General features: G+C 36.1%; 1 protein-coding gene across 39 annotated transcripts in view; it reads right to left on the bottom strand.

The window, feature by feature from the left end:
- The window catches only part of CCSER1 (coiled-coil serine rich protein 1), a 1,487,998-nt gene that overhangs the window by 1,202,761 nt on the left and 258,598 nt on the right, over positions 1–26,639 (bottom strand). For 37 of the 39 annotated variants that reach the window (XR_015165660.1, XR_015165661.1, XM_086406508.1 and 34 more), the window contains exon 4: positions 2,340–2,433. Coding sequence is in view for 37 of the 39 variants with exons in the window: in XM_086406508.1 (XP_086262634.1) it covers positions 2,340–2,433 (94 nt within the window). In the remaining 2 variants the exon portion in view is untranslated. Of the gene's footprint in view, positions 1–2,339; positions 2,434–23,136; positions 23,372–26,639 lie in introns of those variants that run through there. The other 2 variants (XM_086406549.1, XM_086406550.1) reach the window with 2 other exon arrangements.

Genomic DNA, 26,639 nt, shown 5'->3' with positions numbered 1-26,639 from the left:
ACCTATTTGCAGGGAAGGAATGAAGACACAGATAAAGAGAACAGACTTATGGGCACAGTGGGGAAGGAGAGGGTTGGATGAATGGAGAAAGTATCATAGACATATACACATTCAGTTCAGTTCAGTTCAGTTCAGGCGCTCAGTCGTGTCCCTTTGCGACCCTATGGACCACAGCACGCCAGGCCTTCCCATCCATCACCAACTCCTGGAGTTTACCCAAACTCATGTCCATCGAGTCGGTGATGCCATCCAACCATCTCATCCTCTGTCATCCCCTTCTCCTGCCCTCAATCTTTCCCAGCATCAGGGTCTTTTCAAATGAATCAGCTCTTCACATCAGGTGGCCAAAGTGCTGGAGTTTCAGCTTCAACATCAGTCCTTCCAATGAACACTCAAGACTGATCTCCTTTAGGATGGACTGGATGGACCTCCTTGCATTCCAAGGGACTCTCAAGAGTCTTTTCCAACACCACAGTTCAAAAGCATCAATTCTGCTCTCAGCTTTCTTTATAGTCCAACTCTCACAAACATACATGACTACTGGAGAAACCATAGCCTTGACTAGATGGACCTTAGTTGGCAAAGTAATGTCTCTGCTTTTTAATATGCTGTCTAGATTGGTCATAACTTTGCTTCCAAGGAGTATGGACATTATCATATGTTAAATAATAACTGGTGAGAAGTTGTTATATAACACATTGAGACAGTCTGGCACTCTATGATGATCTAGAGGGGAAGGCTCAAGAGGGAGTAATATATGTCTAATTATGGCTGATTTGCATTGTTGCATGGCAGAAACCATCACAACATTGTAAAGCAATGTTCTTCCAATTAAAAAGTAAATTAAAAATATTAAAAATTAAAAGTAAATTAAAACATTGTTTTGACAACTGTTATTATATATAACATACTGCATGAACAAAAATTCATAATAAAATATTATACCTGTGAGTGAGTGAGTGAGTGAGTGAGTGAAGTCGCTCAGTCATGTCTGACTCTTTGCGACCCCATGGACACCAGGCTCCTCTGTCCATGGGATTTTCTAGGCAAGAGTACTGAAGTGGGTTGCCATTTCCTTCTCCAGGGAATTTCCCAACCCAGGGATCGAACCCAGGTCTCCCACATTATAGACAGATGCTTTACCATCTGAGCCACCAGGGAAGTAAAGTAAGGTTGTTTATACTGTAAACAACCTTAGAGATTATGTCTAATTCATAAAAGTTAAAAACGGACAATAAATTCCAAGAGGTGGATTTTCTCAAATGTATGCAGTAGGACTCAATATTTTGAAATTCTACTTTAATGTTACTTCTGCTTTCACTTGAAAATGACTATATTCAAAGTATTTTTAGCATTAAAAAAAAGTAAAACCTTGCCATTGTAGTCAAATATCTAAATTTGACTGAACAATTATTCACTATATCCTACTTCCAAAGTAGTAATTTTGTTATTGAAAATATTACACTTTACATCTTAATACAAATATAAATATAAACATATATAATGGGCTCCCTTCTTAATTTATTTAGCAAGAATTTGTTTATTTCACGCTATATCTCTGTGTGTATATGTGTTTATGAGTGTGTGTTTTTGGCTTCTAGTGGTATTTACTAATTTTGAGGTCAATCTTACTGCATTAACTAGCACAGTTATTACTGAGATGGCTAAGATTTGAAAGAGTAAACTTAAATCCACAAAACTTTCACTTGCTGATATCAAATAAGTGAAAGAAAGGATTATATTATTGTTCCCTCTCTTAAAAAAAATAAGATATTAGCTTTTTCATTAAGTGTTTCATCAGAATTTTCCCCATGGAAAAAGCTTTGTTTTATATTTTTTTCTTATTTAATAATTATCTTCCAACAATACTTAGAATAGATTATAAGATCAGCAGAATAATGTATCCAGGTTACCTACCATTCATCCTGCACACAGAATATACAAACTGGGGACTGAAAAGACTGCTGCTGCTGCTAAGCCGCTTCAGTCGTGTCCGACTCAGTACGACCCCATAGACGGCAGCCCACCAGGCTCCCCCGTCCCTGGGATTCTCCAGGCAAGAACACTGGAGTGGGTTGCCATTTCCTTCTCCAGTGCATGAAAGTGAAAAGTGAAAGGGAAGTCGCTCAGTCGTGCCCAACTCTTGGCAACCCCATGGACTGCTGCCTACCAGGCTCCTCCGCCCATGGGATTTTCCAGGCAAGAGGACTGGAATGGGGTGCCATTGCCTGCTTCCTGAAAAGACTGAATGTAGCCTAAAACAATATTTAGCTGATCAAATGCAAGCTAAATGCCTAAGACCTGAGTTTTAAGAAATTGTGCATTTCCTCAATACTTACCTGAAGGATGAAGATTCTGTTCCTCTAAAAATTCCAAATCAAGCATTAGATCATCTTCATCCAGTTCACAAGAGCCCAAATTATTCAAAACATCCTGAAGAAAAACCAAAATCAATAGTTAGAAACTAAAACACTGAGAAACTGAGGCAAATACCCACATTTAGATGTCATGAAGTAAAAAAGAATTCAAACTTTGCAAAGAAATGCTTTAACTGAACCCCAGAAATTATTTGCTTATCTTTCAAGCATTAACATTATTAGCACAAAAAATTTCAATAATTATAAAAATTTTAACTCATTAAAAATTCACAAAGAGGTTTTTCAAATGTATAGAAGAGTGTGAATTAAACCTTTAGATATTCATCATACCAATCTGAGTAACAGTCTTCTAACACATTTAATGTATTATTTCTCAAACAAGTTTTTTAAACAGCGCCAACTCTGAAATGTGTATTCTTGAAAGGGGGGAATCCAGTTACTGTTTCCCAATCATTTGCTTTGGATTAGGAGGGATTAACAGTAGAAATAAATATCAACTAAGTTAAAAATTAATTATTGAATTTTATGTCATAAATATCAGAGCTAGATCATGTTACTTTTTCATTTTTTTTTTCCAAGAGGGAAAATAGTATAGTAAACTACAAGGATATATTGAGAAATCTTGAGGGATATCAGTGATGGGCAGAGGTAGAAACTCTTGAAGGAGGACTACATTCCTGATCTGTGTATTTGTATATCGTTGGTAGAGACCAGGTTAAGAAACAACTTCCCTATCCATTGATTTGAGAGTTGACTCACTGGAAAAGACCCTGATGCTGGGAGGGATTGGGGACAGGAGGAGAAGGGGACGACAGAGGATGAGATGCTTGGATGGCATCACCAACTCGATGGACATGGGTTTGGGTGAACTCCGGGAGTTGGTGATGGACAGGGAGGTCTGGCGTGCTGCGAGTCATGGGGTCACAGAGAGTTGAACATGACTGAGCAACTGAACCTAATTGAACTGAATACTGTAAAAAAATTGAATTAAATATTATTGAACTTTAGAAACACATGTTATCTGTGAATAGAGGACAGTAGTTTCAAAGGTGATGAATATAACCAAATGTACATGCTTCTTTATATAAATGAAAGTTAAAAGGAACTATTACTATATTGGATTCAATTGTATTACACTGTATCTGTATTAATTACAAGGAATCTAATAGTTTATAAATAAAATCAACTGCTTCTTGGATGTTCTATGATGTCATGTGGCAAGGACAGCCCACTGAAAATAAGTTGCTTATTTATATAGTATCAAAGATATTATGAATACCAGTTCAGTTCAGTCGCTCAGTTGTGTACAACACTTTACAACCACATGGACTATAGTACACCAGGCTTCCCTGTCCATCACCAAATCCCGATGCTTACTCAAACTCATGTCTATAAGTTAGCAATGCCACACAACTATCTCATCCTCTGTTGTCCCCTTCTCCTCCCATCTTCAATCTTTCCCAGCATCAGGGTCTTTTCAAATGAGTCAGCTCTTTGCATCAGGTGGCCAAAGTATTGGAGTTTCAGCTTCAGCATCAGTCCTTCCAATGGATATTCAGGACTGATCTCCATTAGGATAGACTGGTTGGATCTCCTTTCAGTCCAAGGGACTCTCAAGAGTCTGCTCCAACACCAGAGTTCAAAAATATCAATTCTTCAGCACTCAGCTTTCTTTATAGTACAACTCTCACATCCATACATGACTACTGGAATAACCATAGCTTTGATGGAATGGATCTTTGTTGGCAAAGTAATGGCTCTGCTATTTAATATGCTGTCTAGGTTGGTCATACCTTTTCTTCCAAGGAGAAAACATCTTTTAATTTCATGGCTGCTCTCACCATCTGCAGTGATTTTGGAGCCCCAAAAATAAAGTCTGTCACTGTTTCCACTGTTTCCCATCTATTTGCCATGAAGTGATAGGATCAGATGCCATGATCTTAGTTTTTTGAATGCTGAGCTTTAAGCCAACTTTTTCACTCTCCTCTTTCACTGTCACTAAGAGGCTTTTTAGTTCCTCTTCACTTTCTGCCATAAGGGTGGTGTCATCTGCATATCTGAGGTTATTGATATTTCTCCCAGCAATCTTGATTCCAGCTTGTGCTTCATCCAACCCAGCATTTCTCACAATGTACTCTGCATATAAGTTAAACAAGCAGGGTGACAATATACAGCCTTGATGTACTCCTTTCCCGATTTGGAACCAGTTTTTGTTCCATGTCCAGTTCTAACTGCTGCTTCTTGACCTGTATACAGATTTCCCAGGAGGCAGGGCAGGTGGTCTGATATTCCCATCTCTTGAAGAATTTCCACAGTTTGTGGTAATCCACACACTCAAAGGTTTGGCAGAGTCAAAAAAGCAGAAGTAGATGTTTCTTTGGAACTCTCTTGCTTTCGTGATGATCCAACAGATGTTAGCAATTTTCCTCTGCTTTTTCTAAATTCAGCTCGAACATCTGAACATTCTTGGTTCATGTATGTTGAAGCCTGGCTTGGAGAATTTTGAGCATTGTTTTGCTAGCATGTGAGATGAATGCAATTGTGAGGTAGTTTGAAAATTATTTGGCATTGCCCTTCTTTGGAATTGGAATGAAAACAAGACTAGGAACTGACTGTGGCTCAGATTATGAACTCCTCATTGGCAAATTCAGACTTAAATTGAAGAAAGTAGGGAAAACCACTAGACCATTCAGGTATGACCTAAATCAAATCCCTTACGATTATACAGTGGAAGTGACAAATAGATTAAGGGATTAGAGCTAATAGACAGAGTGCCTGAAGAACTATGTTGGGAAGTTTGTGACATTGTACAGGAAGCAGTGATCAAGACTACCCCCAAGAAAAAGAAATGCAAAAAGGCAAAATGGTTGTCTGAGGAGGCCTTACAAATAGCTGAGACAGGAAGAGAAGCTACAGGCAAAGGAGAGAAGGAAAGATAAACCCATTTGAATGCAGAGTTCCAGAGAATAGCAAGGAGAGATAAGAAAGCCTTCCTCAGTGATCAATGCAAAGAAATAGAGGAAAACAATAGAATGGGAGAGACTAGTGATCTCTTCAAGAAAATTACAAATATAGGCAACACAAGATAAGCTGCCATTCTCAAAAATGCAAAACAGAATATTGAAACAACAAAAGAAATATAATTGAAGTTGATTGTGGAAAATTAAGAGTTTAAGCAGATATTACAAGGATACTATTTCCAAGTTCTATTGCACAGTATTCAAATATGAGAATTTTAATCAAGGAGTCAAGAATACATTGTTTAAAAAATTGTTTAATGATGAAGATGTAGTAATTGATACAGCTTCAAATTAGCCTTAATAATTTTATACTTGTATTTTGAATTTCATTGACCAGTATTATGGTCTTAACTGTTTTCATCCAAAATTCATAAAATGAATCTTTTATAACTTTATTTTCAAGCTGAGGATAGATTATCAACTGTCAAATTCAAATAGGGTTGAACCCTAGTACCTTGGAAAGTGATTATTTTTTAAGATAGTACCATTAAAGAAGAAGCTACATTTAAATCAACTCACAAGTATTGGCCCTAAAACAATATGACTGGTGTTCCTATAGGAAATATAGGACAGACAAGAAAGACAGAGGGACAGCCATTGGAGGACACAGGAAGAAGGCAGCCGTCTGCAAGCCAAGGAAAGAGACTTCAGGAGAATCCAAACCTGCCTACACTTTGATCTTGGATGCCCAGCCACCAGAACTATAAGAAAATACACGTCTGCCGTTTAAGCCACCCAGTTGTGGTATTTTGTTATCACAGCCCCAGCACACTTACACAACCAACAACATTTAGAAAACAATGGAGATTAGAACAAAGGAAATAAATGCATGGCTGGCATATAATTCTGTGTTATGCTATGTAAGGACATCTTTCTCAATGTAAGCTTATATGTTTTGCATAGCATTTCTCTCTTAAACTGGAAATTACTTCATTTGATGTACCTAGTTAAAGAAAAAGATACCAGGTTCTTTAATAAGCCAAACTTCCTGTCGTTGGTGGATGATCCAAGATGGGCATTTTATCCAAACTTGCTGATGATATAGCCCTTTCAGAAAAATGAGAAGCGGTTCTGTTTGGTGTTAAATATTACAAGGTGTGCATCACAGGGACCTTGGACTTCACTGCATGGTTAAGATAGATTAAGTTTACTGGAAAAATGTCAAGTGTTATATTAGTAGGTCTTCTGTTTCTTGGTTCTAGCAATTCCCGAGGTCCAAAAGCATACATGATCTTTTCAAGGTTGAACTGTTCAACCCTATTTTGGATCTGATGGTTGATAATCTATCCTCAGCTTGAAAATAAAGTTGTAAAAGATTTTATTTATGTAACAAGGAACTATTTAAAACCTCTACCACTGTTATATCAACATTTAATTTAAGAAAGAAACACCAACCAAGTGAACAAATTAAATTTGGAAAATTCGCTACATTGTTTTGATTTATTCTCATTTAGGAGGTGAGCCTTGACATTTGAACTAGCAGGCTGGTCCATCACTGGTCTAGAGGAAGTGTTCTTTAATCTGCTTATTCCAAATTGCCTTGCTTTGATATTCTGCTTACAGAGCAACTTTCTTATTAATGTAGTGGAGTCTTTGAAGTTGGTGAAACACCATAAGAAAAGGAGAGCAGATGTAACAACATGATGTTACAGAAGGAAAATCAATGTGAATTTACAGCCCTAAAAGAGGTCTTTTCATATGTCTCCTTAAAAGAGACCAACAGTAGCAACGGTACTTTTGCCAACACTTAAGGACACTCTAGATACTTGCTACCCAATATCCACCAACAAAAAGAACCAGTGCTCTTTAATTACTAGGGAAATAAAGAGAAAATACACAATAGTTTTGGATCATTTTTTTTGTTGCCAGAAACAAGATTTGTCTAAAACAAACAAACAACAACAAAAAAAAAAAACCAGGGGCAGTTTTAAAAGGTTAATGAAAGTGAAAGTCACTCAGTCCTGTCTGATTCTTTGAGACCCCATGGACTATACAGTCCATGGAATTCTCCACGCCAGAATACTGGAGTAGGTAGCCTTTCCCTTCTCCAGGGGATCTTCCCAACCCAGGGATCAACCCCAGATCTCCCACCTTGCAGGTGGATTCTTTACCAGCTGAGCCACAAGGGAAGCCCAAAGAAATGCATATTCCTAGAATGAACACATTTGTAACCAGTTTTAGGGTAATTGTATCAATTTGCTCTGGAATCATGGTAATATCTGCAGGAGGAATGGCAACCTGCTCCAGTATTCTTGCCTAGAAAATTCCATGGACCAAGGAGCTTGGCAGGCTACAGTACATGGGGTTGCAAAGAGTGGGATGAGACTGAGCCCAGCACAGCATAGCATGGTAATATGTACAGTTAAGTGGCTAAAGCATTTAAGATAAATTGATACATTAGGCTTGGTATGTGAAAATAAAACACTGAGAAGAATTTGATGATATAAAAACTAAACCAATGTTTAAAGGCCATGGGGAATTTACTACATATTCTTATTTATTTTTTATGTAAGATGTATGTGGTTGCTATGAGAAGAGTGATTGTTTAATTGTAAGGAAATGCTAATTTTTTACTAAATTCATATTAATAAATTAGATATTAAATCAAGCACAATTATTACTAAGTATTCCCTAAGCAGACATTTAAAAATCTGTCAACAATACTAATTACTCATGAAATCTCCCAAATGACTTTAAGCCATTAAGAGCAAACTAAATAGATATTAATGAAGTAATTCAAAAATCAATTTTCTAAACTCTAGGGATTTAACAATGAACTAAAGAGGTATGTTTTCTTTCCTCACTGAACTTAGAGATAACGAGATTCTAATAAAGAAATATCAATCTTTTCTATAAATAAAGTATGTACCATCACTTATAAATCAATCTCTTATGTTTCATTACTGTGAATTAATTTTCCAGAGCCTGCTTGTTATTGAATAAAAATAAAACTGCATGTCTAAAGCTAGTGCTGAAAAGACAAGCTCCGATCAGCCTATTAATATGTAACTATTCCATAAGGCCCATTTTATGACCTTTTGGCCTTGTCTCTTCATTGCAATAAAGATAATTATGATCCTGTGAAAAATAAAGAAAGCTGGGACATGTTACTACACAAGGAAGTGTTGCTTGTAAAAGAAATCATTCTGTCAAAGAAAATTACTAAGATACTCTCGTGGTTTTATAAACATGCTACTAATTGCATTTCTATACTGTTATATTTTAGATAAACAACTTTCCAAGAAGCCTTAAAATATCTAAAAGGCAAGATATGAGATTCTCTACTCTTAAATACTTGTTTATGTAATATTTAATGACACAGCAGACTGCTCTGATCATCATTTAGTCTAAATGTGAAGAGAATTTTCCAAACTAATGAGGAATAATCAATCTAGTTTACATTCTTGGATTCATTCTCCATTATGATCAGGTGATACTAGGTTATAAGTTTCATTCTCTACTAACCTAAATACAGAAGCTTCCATAAATTGACTAACAAGAGAATATTTTATTATTGAAAATATATGATGTAGCTATTATAGATCTTCAGTGAAATGCACCTGTCGAAAATATATTCTGCAACTGGCTTTACAATTAATTACATTGGCTGTTTTACTTGGGGAAAAAAAGATAAAGTCAAATAACTTATACGCTTTCAAATAATTTGTAATATCCCAGAAAGATAATTACATGAACAGTGAAAAATGAGAGACATAAGAGGGTCAAGATACACATATAATCCAAAGCAGATGTCAGAACAGGCTGAGTATATAAAATTTCATGAGGAGGGCATAGCAACCTACTCCTGTATTCTTGCCTGGGAAATCCTATGGACAGAGGAGCCTGGTGGGCTACAGTCCATAGGGTCGCAAAGATTCTAACACAACTGAAGTGACTTAGCACACATACATGCATACAATTTCATAAAAGCTGAGTTTTGCATATCCATACATGCAGTGGAAAAGAAAATAATATGCCAATACATATGTACATATATATATATATAATTATATAATTTCACTGTTATACTTTCACTGTTCACTGTTAACAGTGAAGTAACTGTTTCACTAATTACTACTCCAGGGAGTTATTTGGTTTTTATTTCCTGATTCGGTAAATGAAGCATTTGCTGTTGTTCTTTAGTTGCTAAGTAGTGTCCAGCTCTTTCGCAACCCCATGGACCATCACCCGTAGGGCTCCTCTGTCCATAGAACTTCCCAGGCAAGAATATTCACTCACTATAACAGAGTTACCTTTACCTCTCAACGTGGTAGGCACAGAGTATTTTCAAAGACAGCTTGCTCTATGCTAGGTCCTGTATAATCTTATGGATCTTTATATATCAAAATATAGTTTTAATAAATATTTTCAAAAATTTGTCTTAATTCTATCAGCCCTTATTGGTGAGACTTCCCCACTATAAGTTCAAAAAATACATTTTGTAAATATGAATGACAAATGTATATAATTCACTAAAATGATATATTGGCATTATAAATACAAGCAAAGGATAATATTTTGTTTTGATTACTGTGTTTTTTATTTCTGTATAAAAAGTTAGCAAACTGAGATTCTTAAAGCTATGAGTGGCTAACTCTTAGAGACCAGACTTGCTAACTCTATTCTTTATATTAATAAAAGGTAAATGATTTTGTATTATTCAGGCAATACAGTACTAAAATACTAAAGTATCACATTATAACATTTCACTTTTTAGGAAAAGTTAACATTTATATGAAATTAATATCTCCATAGATTTCATATCTATTTTAAACCAATATCTGAATTTGTACAAAATTTTAAAGTAAAGATTGAAGGTTTCCATCATCAAAAGAGGAGAAGGGCAAAGAAGGGAAGGGGCAGACAGAGGATAAGATAGTTGGACGACATTACTCACTCAATGGACATGAGTTTGAGCAAACTCAGGAAGACAGTGAATGACAGGGAAGCCTGGTGTGCTGCAGTTCATGGGGTTGCAAAGAGTCAGACACCACGACTGAACAACAACAATGCAAGGGAATAAATTAAAAGTAACCTTTATTATTAAGTAATAAAAATAGAAATACAAATAGAAAACTAGTGAGTATAAAAATATGATTAGCAAATGCAGTTTTTTCTTGTCATCATTTATGGCATGGAGGAAAATAAATAATGTCTTTTGGGATTCTATTTTCATAACAAAAGAAAACAAATGTTACAGATGCCATCTCCTTGATTTCACATTTCACTACGTGAGTTTGCATCACTTCAATAAAGCAACAGAAATAAATAATTATCAAATATTTGTAACTCTAATGAAAGCAAGACCCACTCAATAAAATGCCAGAATTAAATTGTGTGTAATTGGCTTGAGATGAACATGGTAACATGGAAAAGAATGCTATCACAATTAAAATTCTTGGAAATCTAGTATTTTTTAAATATATGTTAGAGATCATTATTTATAGCCTTCATTCTTTGTGCACTAGGAAAACAGTTAAGAAGTGTATTTCATTATTTTGTAATTGGTGTTAAGGTCAACTTTTTGCCAAGAACTAATCCAGTTCTTTAACTTTCACTTATAATTCTTTCTAAATACTACTCTGAGATTACTTTCATTAAAGTAATCAATCATTTATATATATTCCTTCATCATCTAATACAGGAAAAGATGATAAAGGTATGTATCTACAGAACAAATACTATTAATGATTTCATTTTAATTCAAAACTCAATGATCAGGGGCTTTCCTGGTGGTTCAGTGGTTTAGACTCCACTCCCAGTGCAGAGGGCCAGGGTTCTATCCCTAGTTGGGGAACTAGATCCCACATGTTGCAATTAAGAGTTCACATGCTAAACCCTCACTTCTACTTGTGTGCAGGCTCATGAAAGAATTCACAATGGACAGAAATCATATGAAATGTCAACAATGTTTGAAGTAAGTTTTATTTCCCTCTAAGAATAAGCACCTTTCTTCTGTCAGGAAGCCTGTGGTCATTTTTTTGTTACTGGTAGCTCAATATAATCCCCCAATATGTTTTTTATTATGTTTTATGATTAAAACTGTGTGATTATTTTGCAAAACAGTAAAAAAAAAAAAAGAAGTTTGCATGCTGCAACTAAGACCCAGCACAGCCAAATAAACAAATAAGCATTTAAAACAAAGCAAAATTCAACAATATGAGTTCTATCTACCTATCCAAAATTGCTTCCTGAAAAATTATTAATAAAACTAAACATATTTATTATTTTCTGAAAATGCCATTTGCATTGAGTCTATTTTCTTTCCCCAAATACCTAAAGAGCAAATACAAAGTAACGTATTCATACTTTATTACATCACAGACTTTTTTTTTTTTACATTACTTATAAAAGGGTCTAAAACATGCCTTTTGCTAATGATGGGAAAGATTAAAAATCTTTCTCTTAAAAATTCCCTTTATGTGCAATATATCCTGCTTTTTATGGAATATTTATTGTTGTTCTTCAGTCTCTCAGTCATGTCCTCTCTTTGCTACCCCATGGACTGCAGCATGCCAAGCTTCATGGAACATAAGACCATCAATTATACACACACCTAAGCAGAGTACATTTGCCCAAAGAATGATATCAACTATTCACTGTACTTTCTGCTGGAGAAAAACATCTGTGACTCAGTGCCACATCTGAACAGAGAGTTCTTGTGTTCTCAGAATCTCTAGTGTTGTATCATTATAATATATGAAAATAATATTTACCTAATAATATCTTATGATGCTATCGATATAGTAATATCTCAATTAACTGGAGATGAGATGTCTTACTGCCAAGCTATTTTGATGACAAACAATAATGTCCTTTTTGAACATTCATTTTTTTTAACTATCTGATACTTTGGGGAAAAAATGTATTATCCAGAAAAAGAATTCATGTGTAATACTGAGGAAATTTTTAAGAATGCTTAATTGCTAGCCCTACACAAGGTTTAGTTTTCTAAGAATTTCTTAGGTGTATGTAAAGATGTGGTAAAGAATCCACCTCCATGCAGAAAATGCAAGAGACACTGGCTTGATCCATGGGTCGCAAAGATTCCCTGTAGTAGGATACGGCAACCTGTTTCAGTATTCTTATCTGTAGAATTCCATGGATAGAGGAGCCTGGAGGGGTAAGTCCATGGGGTCACAAAGAGTTGGACAACAATTATTTTCATATACAAATGATCCTTCACTATGCTGTTTGATAATGTTAAAAAAAGTCTAACCTTTCAAATTTTCCTTGATATTTTCTTTCTTCTATACAGTTGCAAGTTGAACCAAACTTCTTTTTTTTATTCTTCCATCAAAGTTCAAATAACATTCCATTTCTTTATGAAGATTTCCTCATCTTCATGTGGTTAACATTAATTTACTAACTTTAATTACTAACATTAATTTCTTCCCATGTGGTTTGTAATAGTTCTTCTATTTGCATCCTTAGAGTAAATATGGTGCAATTATTCTCCCTCTGCAATTCCTACAGTACTTAACACAGTCTTGAGAATATCAATAATTTAACAAAATCAATAATTATGTACTGATAACCATCAATATGTCAGGCTTCCCCAGTGGTTCAGCAGTGAAGAATCTGCCTGTAATGCAGGAATCACAGGAGACCGGGGTTTGATGCCTGGTTCAGGAAGATCCCCTGGAGGAAGTCATGGCAACCCATTCCAGAATTCTTGCCTAGAGAATCCTATGGACAGAGGAGCCTAGTGGGCTACAGTACATAGGGTCACAAAAAGTGGGACATGACTGAAGCGACTTAACACCCATGCCCGCCCATCAATATGTCAGGTACAGGGCAAGTAACAAACTGTCTCAAATTTTAAACTTGTTAAATAGAACCATATAGCACACAAATTAGAGCATTTTCTGACTTAATGAGAAACCCATGGTTATTTTAATACTTTTATATTTCATTTGTTCAAAGTATCACATTGGAACTATGTTGGGAAGCAATCTAATTCGACTTACAAAATTATTTCATACTAATGTACTTTGCATTAAGGTACAAAGAAACACAAGTGAATAAGCAGAAATGGTACACCACAAGCAATTGCAGAGTACCTCTTTTTTTCCTTTTCTTTTTCTTTTTCTATTCAAAAAATTAAATTTATATTCTCTTAAATAATAATGAAAAGAATTATATTTTAAAAACTAAAATAAAAATGGTGTTAAATGCTATGAGAGAAAGAAGGACAAATATTTCATCAATATAAATATATGAACATAATCAGGTTCGAAGTGCTTTATCATCAAATTTCTTTAGTGCTTAAATATCTACAGTGATCTACAAAAATATATAGGCCCATTTCTTGGTCTTTGAAAAATTAGTTTAAAAAACACAATATTGACTTGTAGTCTACAATAAAACATAAAGTCACAAAATAAATATATTCATAAATATCAAATATATGTCAATATTAATTTTATCTAAATTACATAAACAAGAAAATATCACTAAGCTACAAATCAGAAAAAATATTTGCAGGTAGATGAGAGTCAAGACAGAATAGAATAGGTTCACTTCTTTGTTTTGGTGTTATTTGCCAACCTATTTTTTTACATATATAAAGATTATCAAACGAATTTATCCCTCTGGTTAGATCAATACACAATTTAGAAAAAAATATTTTTATTTTATCTAAATTATTTGCAAAATTAAATACAAAATTGGAATATTTTATCTTGCCCAGCCATTCACACATCAGTTTTTACTACATAGAGCTGAACTATAAAGAAATTCTAAGAAAATGAGGTACTTTACATCAACAGAAATCTAGTGCAGTATTCAAAATCCACTGATAAAATCAATCAATTCAACTTAATTAATGTATAAGTTAATGTAATTTATATTATAATGATTTGAGGTACATAAATAGTGATAACATTAAAGAAAAATGTTTAGAGAAACTAAACAAATTAAATTTTAATGAAATTATAGTTGCTTTACAATACAATATTACTATAAGCCTTTTTTTCCTGTGGAAACTCATTTTCCTTTCATTATTATGATTAGAAATTAAGATTTATTTTTATTACCATTACCCCAAAATGCATTCACTAAGTGCATTTTCCCATTTTTTACCTTCATAGCAACAATTTATTACATTTTTAGAATAAAACAATCATTATTAATTCCATGTACACCATGATATATTCTGGGGTAAAGATATCAAAAAACAAAAAACATCCTGTTGATGAAATTGCATCTTAATTTGTTTTCATTTTGTAAAAATCACACCAAAATATAATGCAAATAAACATGAAATCAGCCTTTGTATTTTTACGAAGCTATTGTTTCCATCATCTTCCTATAAAATATACCTTCAATTCTAAAAGATTCAAACTCTTTGAATTTGTTTCATAAATTTGAGAAAAATCTTGGAGCATAAAGAAAGCAAAAGTCTTCTATATCTTAGAATGAATAACTCCAAGTTATTCAGGATGTTAACATGAAGTCCTAACTGGCAATTGCTTTCTGCCCTAATTATCATTTTCTCACTTCAGCTTCATCATATGTTTGCCCTAAGAAATATTTCTTATTGCTAACTGCTTTCTGAAACATTCAGAATGCTTACCAGATCTACCAATACTTTTATTATCATTCTGAGAATATCTATCATTCATATAACCATGCCAAATATATGTCAGTTTCTGCAGAAATTTAAATTTTCATTTCTATAAAGGTTTTCATCACACCATCTTAAATCTATCACACCAGTCCTCCTCATTGTATCAACCAAATGGCTCCTCTTTGATACACTACATTCTCCCCTTTCCCTATATTCAAATTTTTCTATCTTTTATACTACCATTAATTATGTGGGAAAGCATTTCAATTGCTGATACCCAAGAAACTTGACAAGTTCCTTGGAGTATGCTTCATAAGATTCTCTGACTTAAAGGAAAGATTCCTTTTGTTTCATACCCCTCGATCTTCATATTTCTCATATAAATTTTTTCATTAACCTTCATATAACAGACCCCCTTGGAGTTATGTTATAGCCATGTACTAGATTTTGACCTTAAAACCATCCTGTACAAACTCCAAAACTATCTCCCTCTGTCTAGGTAACCCAGAAATCCATACATTAAGATGACAAGAATACAAAATGAAGAGAATCTTTGAATCATAACATGAAGGAAAGCTGCCCTGGAGAGTTGCCAGACCCTGTCTGTAAGAAATACATTTGTGTTGTATTTAAGCCATTAAGATTTTCTATGGTTTATTTCTTAGTACCTCATAGCCCAGCCTATACAAATTAATAAATTCTCATTCTTTTACTCATTTCATATGCTCCTTATCTTACAATTTTAAGTTCCGTACTTTTCTAATAATTGTTCCTCTATAATGGACTTTAAACAGTCTTGCTTTCCTATATTTTACCAGGTCTCTATTACTTTCTATTATTGCAATATTGAGTATCATACTGGCAAAATACTTTGTGTACTGCTTCCTTAAGTGTTATATACTGTGTTTTCCTGGTAGCTCAGTCAGGAAAGAATCTGCCTAAAATACAAAAGACAGCCTACAGTGTAGGAGACCAGGGTACAATCTCTGGGTCGGAAGATCCCTGAGAAAGAAAAGGCAAGCCACTCCTGTATTCTTGCCTGGGAAATCTCATGAACAGAGGAGCCTGGTAGGCTATAGTTCATGGAACAGCAGTTAAAATTGTGCTTCCTGGGTATACTGTGTTATAAATTATTAAAGCAACTTTTTCTTTCTGTGTGTATGTGTGTGTGTGTTCAGCTGCTTAGTCGTGTTCAACTCTTTGCAGCTCTATAGAGTATAGACCACAAGTCTCCTCCATCCATGGAATTTTCCAGGAAAGAATACGAGAGTGGGTTGCCATTTCCGACTCCAAAGGATCTTTGCAACCCACGGGTCAAAACCAGTCTCTTGCATCTCCTGCAATGGCAGGAGGATTTGTTACCACCCGCAGCACCTGTTGGAGAAGGCAATGGCACCCCACTCCAGTACTCTTGCCTGGAAAATCCCATGGATGGAGGAGCCTGGTGGGCTGCAGTCCATGGGGTCACTAAGAATCGGACATGACTGAGCAACTTCACTTTCCCTTTTCACTTTCTTGCATTGGAGAAGAAAATGGCAACCCATTCCGGTGTTCTTGCCTGGAGAATCCCAGGGATAGGGGGAGCTAGGTGGGCTGCTGTCTATGGGCTCACAGAGTTGGACACGACTGAAGTGACTTAGAAGTAGCAAATCTACTATTGCAGTCAAGAATCACTTAGAAGAAATGTAGTAGCCATCATAATAATAAACAAAAAAAAAAAAGATTCCATAATGCAGTATTTGGGTGCATTCTTAAAAATAACAGAATGATCTCTGTTCATCAGCAAACCATTCTATACCACAATAAACAAAGACTATGCCCCAACCACTAATGCTAAAAAAGGTGAAGTTTAACGGTTCTATGACTGAACAAGACCTTTTAGAAATAAGGCCAAAAAAGATATCCTTTCATCACAGGGGACTGGAACGCAAAAGTAGGAAGTCAAGAGATACCTGGAGTAATGGGCAAGTTTGGCCGTTGAGCACAAATGAAGCAGGGCAAAGGCTAACAGAGTTTTCCCAAGAGAACACACTGGTTGTAGAAAACACCCTCTTTCAACACCACAACAGATGACTTGTACATGTGGTCAATACTGACCATGGTATTGACCAGATGGACAATACCGAAATCAGACTGATTATATTCGTTGCAGCCAAAGATGGAGAAGCTCTATACAATCAGCATAAACAAGACCAGGAGCTGACTGTGGCTCAGATCATGAACTCCTTATTGTAAAATTCAGGTTTAAATTGAAGAAAGTTGGGAAAAACACTAGACCTCTCAGGTATGACCTAAATCAAATCCCTTACAATTATACAGTGGAAGTAACAAATAGATTCAAGTGATTAGATCTGATAGAGTGCCTAAAGAACTAAAAGAACTACAGATGAAGGTTTGTAACACTGTACAAGGAAACCTTACAAACAGTTGAGAAAAGAAGTGAAAGGCAAAGAAGAAAAAGAAAGATACATCTACCCGAATGCAGAGTCCCAACAAATAGTAAGGAGAGATGAAATAGTCTTCCTAAGTGATCAAAGCAAAGAAATAGAGGAAAACACAGAATGGCAAAGACCAGAGGTCTCTTCAAGAAAATTAGAGATACCAAGGGAATATTTCATGCAAAGATGGGCACAATGAAGGACAGAAATGGTACGGACATAATAGAAGGAGAAGATATGGCAAGAATGCACAGAAGAATGCTACAAAAAAAAAAAAAAGATCTTAAAGACCCAGATAACCTTGATGGTGTGATCAGTCACCTAGAGCCAGACATCCTGGAGTGCAAAGTCAAGTGGGCCTGAGGAAGCATCACTATGATCAAAGCTAGTGGATGTGATGGAATTCCAACTGAGCTATTTCAAATCCAAAAAGATGATGCTGTTAAAGTCCTGCACTCAATATGCTGTACTCATTTGGAAAACTCAGCAGTGGCCACAGGACTGGAAAAGGTCAGTTTTCATTCCATCCTAAAGAAAGGCAATGCCAAAGAATGCTCAAACTACCTCACAATTATCTCACACTCTAGCAAAGTAATGCTCAAAATTCTCCAATCCAGGCTTCAATAGTACGTGAACCAAGAAATTCTAGATACTCAAGCTGGATGTAGAAAAAGCAGAGGAACTAGAGATCAAATTGCCAACATCTGCTGGATCATAGAAAAAGCAAGAGAGTTCCAAAAAACATCTAATTCTGCTTCATTGACTACGATAAAGTCTTTGAGTATGTGGATCACAGCAAAGCGTGGAAAATCTTAAAAGAGACGGAAATACCAGACTACCTTACCTGCTTCCTGAGAAATCTGTACTCAGGTCAAAAAGCAACCGATAGAACCAGAAATGGAACAACAGACTGGTTCCAAATTGGGAAAGGAGTACGTCAAGGCTGTATATTGTCACCCTGTTTATTTAACTTACATGCAGAGTACATCATGTGAAATGCCAGGTTGGATGAAGCACAAGCTGGAATCCAGATTGCTGAGAGAAATATCAATAACTTCAGACATGCAGATGACACCACCCTTATGGCAGAAAGGAAAGAGAAACTTAAGCGCCTCTTGATGAAAGTGAAAGAGGAGAGTGAAGAATTTGGCTTAAAACTCAACATTCAAAAAATGAAGATCACGGCATTCAGTCCCATCACTTCATGGCAAATAGATGGGGAAACAATGGAAACAATGAGAGATTTTATTTTTGGGGGGCTCCAAAATCACTGCAGATAGTGACTGCAACCATGAAATTAAATGACACTTGCTCCTTGGAAGAAAAGCTATGACAAACCCAGACAGCGTTTTAAAAAGCAGAGACATTACTTTGCTGACAGAGGTCCATAAAGTCAAAGCTATGGTTTTTCCAGTAGTCATGTATGGATGTGAGAGTTGGACCATAAAGACAGCTGAGCACCAACGAATTGATGCTTTTGAACTGTGATGTTGGGAGAAGACTCTTGAGAGTCCCTTGGACTGCAAGAAGATCAAACCACTCAATCCTAAAGAAAATCCCTGAATATTCATTGGAAGGACTGACGCTGAAGCTGAAACTCCAATACTTTGGCTACCTGATGCAAAGAACTGACTCACTGGAACAAACCCTGATGCTGGGAAATATTGAAGGCAGGAGGACAACAAGAGGATGAAATGCTTGGATGGCATTACCTACTCAATGGACATGAGTTTGAGCAAGCTCTGGGAGTTGGTGATGAATAGGGAAGCCTGGTGTGCTACAGTCCATGGTGTCGCAAAGAGCCGGAAATGACTGAGCGACTAAACTGACTGAGAGCCACCTTGAAGCCCCTTTCTTTTACTTAGCCTATTTTAAAAGATGTTCATAATCACTGAGACATATGGCAAGAACAAAGTTACTATATGTTAAATTTATAGAATCTATTGCTTTTCTTATAAACTTATATTCCTTAAAGGAATATAAATTCATTAGCACAAGAATCGTCTCTGTTGAAATACCACCAAATATGTCCTGTAAATCATGATATACTATTTTCGTAATAGCAACTTAGACAATTATGCCTGATAGCAGATCCTAATTTTCCACACTAAAATATTTCTTAGTTTATCTGCATTTCTAAGCTACAAGATCAAGATACATTATCTTAGGCATATTTGGGATATCAAAGAGTTGAGAATTAAATGAACTTATGGCCTTCCTGAAAATACAAATATTAATTCCACATTGCAATTAGAAATATTTTAATCCACTCTATCATCTGCCAAGTGTATGTAGAACACAGTGAGAAAGAACATTTTTTTTTTGTAAAATTGTAATTTTGACTGTGCAACATAGCTTTGGATCACTTCCTCTTAGGAACTTATGCTCTTTCTCTGTCAAATGGAAACAATCAGTCCTGCTCTTATTTGTTGCTAGGATTAAAGTTCTAAAGAAAACTGTACAATGTTTTGCAAATATCACTCATTATTATTTCAAGTTACCAATCAAGTATACATTTTACTTCTGTTAAAGCCAGCAGATGTAGATTTTCTAGAAATCTGAAACTATGAAATTACAAGCAATGTCATAAATACCTGAACATTTTTACAAAATGAACAAGTTATTTAATTAATGGATGAATGAATGAATGCAAAGTATAATATATTGATAGTAAAGAAATAATAGTTAAATGTTAAGGGAAATTAGAGATGAATGAAAAAAATGTGCCAGAATAAAAGATAGTGATATTCTTTCTATTATTTATCCTATTTTTATGAAAAATTAGAATTAAAAAACTTCATAAATAGTTTCTATGCAAATTTCCCATCCACAGTTAATATCCATAATTGTCTATTTCCAGTTACATGTTGTTAATTCCTGTAAAAATGTTCATCTCAGTTACTGTTGCTCTATTAGGAAATGTTACATTGAGTTACATTAGATTTCCTACACTTTTAAAGACAGTATTCACATGTTGGTTAATATAAGTTTCATTATTAAAACTTCAGCAATTTTTACTTCTTATGCATTTTTTAGTTATTTGGTTTAATTCCATCTCTCAGATGTTATTTTTTCAACAAATGAACAGCTTCTGTGTGGTACTGATAATTTCCTGGAGATCACAGTTCTTTTATATCCATATAGTGATGATATAATCCATTTTCCATTAAAATGGTTTAGGATTCAGCTACTCAGGTTACAATTTATCTAGCATTCTTACCTATTTATACCAGTGCTGTACAGTGTTGACTAATAGCTTGGCCATGTGTTCAGATTTTGGGTAGCAAAGCATCTTACGGAGCTAAATTTCAGAAAAAATGAGATTTTACAACCTAGTAATAAATATTGCTGGGATATAGTTCCGTCTCTGAAAATTAGCTTCCACAACATTAATATTATTTTATAACCACAAACATAATGTGCCTATGAAGAAGTGTGTGAAGCATCTAAGATTTTATCCTATAGGTAAGCTAATCTTTAGCCCACCACAGTTTCATATTTGCTAGAAGAAGACACAGACTCTTGGGTTAGACACAAAAACTTTATTCACATCAATAGCAATAGCTGGAGTGTCAATATTTGTGAGTATGTGTGATGATTTCCTAAGTGCCAATTCCCACAAGTTAACACAAAGAGAGCAAGGTGATGATATCTGCACATGCATAGGGTTGTATTTCAGGAGACAAACCTCATTTGGGATGTGCAAGTAAAATGCAAATCTTTGATAATGGGGAGTAAACATATCTGCCATTTGTTAAGGAATAAGACACTATCTTCCACTTCTGTTCACTATTGAAAGTAAATTGAAAGTGAAAGCCTCTCAGTTGTGTCCGACTCTTTGCAACCCCAGGTACTCTACAGTCCACGGAATTCTCCAGGCCAGAATACTGGAGTTGGTAGCCATTCCCTTCTCCAGTAGATCTTCCCAACCCAGGGATAGAACTCAGGTCTCTCGCACTGCAGGCAGTTTCTTTACCAGCTGAACCACAAGTGAAGCCCCTGTCCACTATTAAGTATGAGTAAAAAACTATTTTGGCACAAAGGCAGTGCCTCTCCTTGCAAGCAGTACAGAAGTATGAGAAATCTATGTGAATACTGTGTCTTAACAACATCCAACTATTGTCTATAGGGTCTTAACTTTTGGAAAATGTTTCCATCACTACAACATCCTGTTGACTGCTTTGATTAATCTGTCTGACAGGCTGGGACTAAAACCACCAATTTATTTCACAGAGCATTTAATTAAGGCTACTAACAATAAGACTGAGCAATATGAGGCTAACTTGCAGAACTGAACTCAGTCATGTCCCCTAAGGCCCCAGATCCAGGCAGCTGAAAAAATCCTACAACTGATTAGGAACTGCCTTAAAAGCCAGGTGACTCTCTGTATCGACAATTCCATTTGATCCAAGACATTAACCCAGTTTCAGCAGGTATTAAAGATAGCTCAGACTCTGCCTGCTTTGGCAGGCAAGGAGAAAGTCTAGGGCAAATCTGTCACCTGTAACTACCCCAGGTCAGTGAGTTGAGGCTGAGCAAAAGCTTTCAAAAGCCAAAGTTATGTCATTGATCACTGCAGCTGAATGCAGGAACAAGATCAGCACCCCTTTTTCCAATTGGTGATCTCCATTTTAGGGATTACTGCACACAAAGTGAACATTAATAATGAGACACCTATTCCTCCATAAATCATCCCCAAAACCAAAAGCCATGACTTTGGCTCTTGAGGGCTTTCAGCTCAAACTCATGCAGTCAAATGAGGGCTACATGATCAACTAGTGGTGTTTCCTTAAATACTTGCTGGTCAATTATGACCATCCCTAGGGGCAATTCCTGGCCTCTATAGAAAAAAATATAGTACCAGGGCAACACATGGTGCCCCTGAAACAGGTGTTTTTCACAATCATAAACCCTCTGTAAATGAGGGGCACGGGTTGACAGTGTCTCCAATGTGGCCTCCCAGGTTGCTGGCAAGCCTTGGGTACCCACTAAAGCTCAAATAATTGAACCCAGTCCTTGTTTGAAGGGACTTCCAAAAAATCACAAGAACTTCGTGGCTCAGACATTGAATTTTGACTAGAGCTTGGTAGCAATCTAATAGATGCTATTTAAAAGGAGTGCCTGATATCCCTATCAGAAGCATGTCTTAAACCCCAAGGAGCACATACTAGGTGAAGGCTGCCTCCCTTTGCCAGATCCTCTAATTGGCAAAATCATCAGTTATAGAAATTCTAACTCAGAGGAGCAATTAGGTTATAAGACCTCAAAGAGAGGAACACTTCTCTACATGAGCTATTCCTACAGGGGGATTTTCCATGCTAATTATGGGAGAGGGAAATGCATGTATAGAAAACAATCAATTTTCTACTACATATTCAGATGTGATAAAAACAAAAACAAAACAGTGAATTTTCCCAAAGGCCCTTACTCAAAGGATCACATTAGCTGCCCTGCTCCTCTCAGAAGCTCACCCAAATCCAATCAGTTGAGTTTTCGTATCCCTTCAACGCATAGCCCGAAGGAGGAAAGTTACTTGAATATCTATATCCATTAGGACCATAAAGCTGCAGTTTCTTTCCTTCCTGAAGTTCCTTGGCATACTCAGATCAGTATAGTTTTTGTTCCACTTTGGAAACAAGAAGACTGATCTCATCTGATACTATCTGTCTCCTTAAAACTACTTAGGTTGGGGCTAGGTGTCCTGTCACTAAACAAGCTCTCTCACTTACCTTCAGATTTTAGTGATATAGCAGTGGCTTGTGGATCAATTAAAAATCTACATCAAATAGCAAAATCATCATGACTAAAACCACCTATTCTAGTCTTACGGACCTTTTTAACAGCCACAGTCACATCACTTTTCTGCAAGGGCCATGGATCTGTTTCTTTTTGATGCCTTGGGCTTGACTTTCACGGCAGCAAAGATTTTTAGAGTCCACGTTAAGTTAATGAGCAGCTTGCTCCCTATTATCATAATGTCTCACATTCTTACCTGGTTTCTTCATAAAGGCTAAGGGAATTATCTTGGATGGTGGTGGTGGTAGTTAAGCCACTAAGTCATGTTCGAATCTTATAACCCCATGGATTGTAGCCCGCCAGGCTCCTCTGTCCATGGGATTTCCCAGGCAAGGATACTGGAATGAGTTGCCATTTCCTTCTCCAGGGGATCTTCCTGACCCAGGGATTGAACCCAGATCTCCTGCATTGCAAGCAGATTCTTTACCACCTGAGCCACCGAAGAAGCCAAGCAAGAATTCGTCTAGAACTTTTTGGGGTGTCTCATTGTCCAGTGGGTCACCTTCATTAGTGCTGTAAATCTATTAATAATCTGTAGCAGTATGAACCTGAAAAATGGTCAGTGCTTCATCTATTGTTTACCATGTACGTCTCTCTTGAAAATCTCTCTTAGAGAGTCAAAGTATATTAGTCTCTAGCACCCATTATAAAAATACTCAGAGACCTTTCACTGTCATGTTTGAATATACTTTAAGTTTGGTAGGCTGCAAAAGGGTATAAACAAAGAAGAACCACCCAGTTCTACAAGGATTAAGTTGCAACACACTGCAAGGGATGTCTGTTAATGCACTTTGAGAGGAAATTAGGATGATTATAGGATAAGGAACTCTGCTTTGGACAAGCAGCTCCCTTAGAGAATTAGATGGATCTCTTAGGAAGAATTTTAATGAACCCAGATTCTTGCATCTTCCCATACACAGAAAAGTACTAAAATCATTAACTTGAGATATCTCTTCTTTGTGACTAGGAATAATCTTTATAGAGATGAATGCATGATTGCCTGTATTCCCTAGCCAAAAACCATATATAAACTGTCTTCTCCACTGCCTCTTCAGAGCAATTTCCTCAGAGCTCCTGAGAGGCTGTCTCCCAGGGTTACAGTCCTCAATAAGCCCCTGAATAAAACTTAAACTCATAACTCTTACGTTGTGTGGTTTTCTTAAATCAACAAGGGATTCAGCCATAAAACGAACAAGTGTTGCCATTCTTCCTTAATAAGCATTACGTGTCCAGACTATTATCTCCCAAATAAATTTGGCCAAGTTGTAATGATTTACCTCGTTTCTGCCTATAGCAGACATTAATCCCCCTACCTTCACCTTCAGAGTATGTGTAAAGCTATACAAAACTGTTTTCTCAAAGGGAACAGAATTCTTTCCATCCAGAAAAAAAAATCTTAATTCTAGTTGTTTTAGAGGGACAGACTTTAGACTGACAACTAGTTTGGCTCAGAAATCCTCCTCTCCTCTCCATGAAGAGGACAGTGTGCAACAACTCCAGCACCGTTGAGGAAGATCTCTTTACACCTATTTCCCAATACTCTATCTGCAATCCTCTTTCTGATTTCTCCTTATAAAAAGGCAATGAAGTAGAGGACCTTTTACTGCCTGGTTGGCCATATAGTCTGCTATTTGCTACAATTTCTGTAAACGTTCTTCAAATTTTGTTAATCAAACCTCATTCATCCTCTTTCAAAACTAAAATCTTTCCCACCTTCTCATCCTCATAGCCCGAACTGTCAAAAAAATTATGAAGGTTCTAAGATTTTACATTATTTACATATTTACAAGCTAACACGTCACCCTGCCACAGTTTCATGTATGATCACAAAAGCCGTAAGACTTTGTCAAGGACAAAGGACTTCATTACTCACAGCTATGGCTATGTCCAGGTTAGCAGCATTTTCTTATGCCAGTTCTGAGCAGAGTTCCCACGGTGCAATAAAAAAGGGGCCAGGTGACATCTACACATGTGGTGGCACCCTGAACTTACAAACTTGATCATTTTGCAGTGAGTAGTAACCATGCCTGCCTTTAATTTCAAGGCGAGACACTATATTATTTAAGGTTGATCCCTATACCAGTATCCTTGAAAAGACAGTCTGCAACAAAGAAAGTGACTTTGCTCTTAAGACACAGAAAAATACTAGAAATCCATGGAGAATTATCTCCCATCAAAGTGTGGGAATGAATATTCTCAACAAAATATGTTTCATTGGTGCCATTATTCCACACTGTTAAAAATACAGACCTGATTACATTTCTTACAGCCATTAACTACAAAATAAATGACCTAATTAAAAAAATAATAGTTATATTTCTGTTAGAACAGGGTGCAGAGTAATACACTGGTAAATTATACTGTTATGGAATACACCTGTTTCCAATGTCCTGCCTTACTATTTCAGAGTGAATACACACTTTATTCTAACTACACTGTATCAACAATGTGGTAAGAATAAAGTACATTTTACCAACCACAGTTCTGCAAATGTCTTTTCCAGTACTATGTTTTGTACATACTATTCCTGTTGCTTTCAGTATTTCTGTGAACAAGGGTAAATTTGCATCCATGAAGCATTATCTAGAAAATCCTTCCTGATGATGCTTATTTATAAGTCTTTATGGCTAAACATAAATCCATCATATCACTTAGAGCAATATATAATTGTCACTTTATATGTCTGTACTTCCTTTACTGAGTGTAGCGTTAGTCTCTCAGTCATGCTCAACTCTCTTTTTGCGAGCCCATGGCTCGCCAGGTTCTTCCATCCATGGAATTCTCCAAGCCGGAATACTGGAGTGGGTTGCCATTCCTTTCTCCATGGGATCTTCCCGACCCATGGATTGAACCCAGGTCTCCTGTATTGCAGGCAGATTCTTTACCATCTTAGCCACCAGGGAAGCCCACTTCCTTTACTACACCATCCATAAACACACACACACACACACAATAAACTAGTAAATCCTGTTTAATCCAGCACATGACATAAAATCCAGTAGCTTCTCAACAGATTAAGTATTGATAGAGAGATGGTTGGATGCCTGAGATGTAGTGTGGCTTAATGAAGTCTGTGTCCTTGTCATCTCACGCCTTGGTTTAATGCAATAGTTTATATCTCCTCTATTCTTTCATTTTTGTTTGGTTATTAAGAAATAGTTCATAGGTTTTCAAAATTTTAATTGGGATAGATATGTAACATAAAATTTACCATATTAGGCATTTCTAAATTGAGGTAAACACTTTCATAACATTATATAGTTTCATGTGTATCTTAAATTTCAACCTCTGTATACACTATAGGGTACTCACCATCAAAAACTTAGTTACCATCCATCTCCATGCTGTTGACCCCTTTTCCCCACTTCCTCATCCCCTTCTCCTCCAGTAACCACTACTCTGTTCTCTGTATCTCTGTTTTTGTTTGTTTTTACAT

The sequence above is a fragment of the Bos grunniens genome, chromosome 6 (genome assembly GCF_055505025.1).
Source record: "Bos grunniens cultivar Pamir isolate PY7600 chromosome 6, Bosgru_T2T1.0, whole genome shotgun sequence".
Classification (NCBI taxonomy): domain Eukaryota; kingdom Metazoa; phylum Chordata; class Mammalia; order Artiodactyla; family Bovidae; genus Bos; species Bos grunniens.
This window is presented reverse-complemented; position numbering and strand designations above follow the sequence as displayed.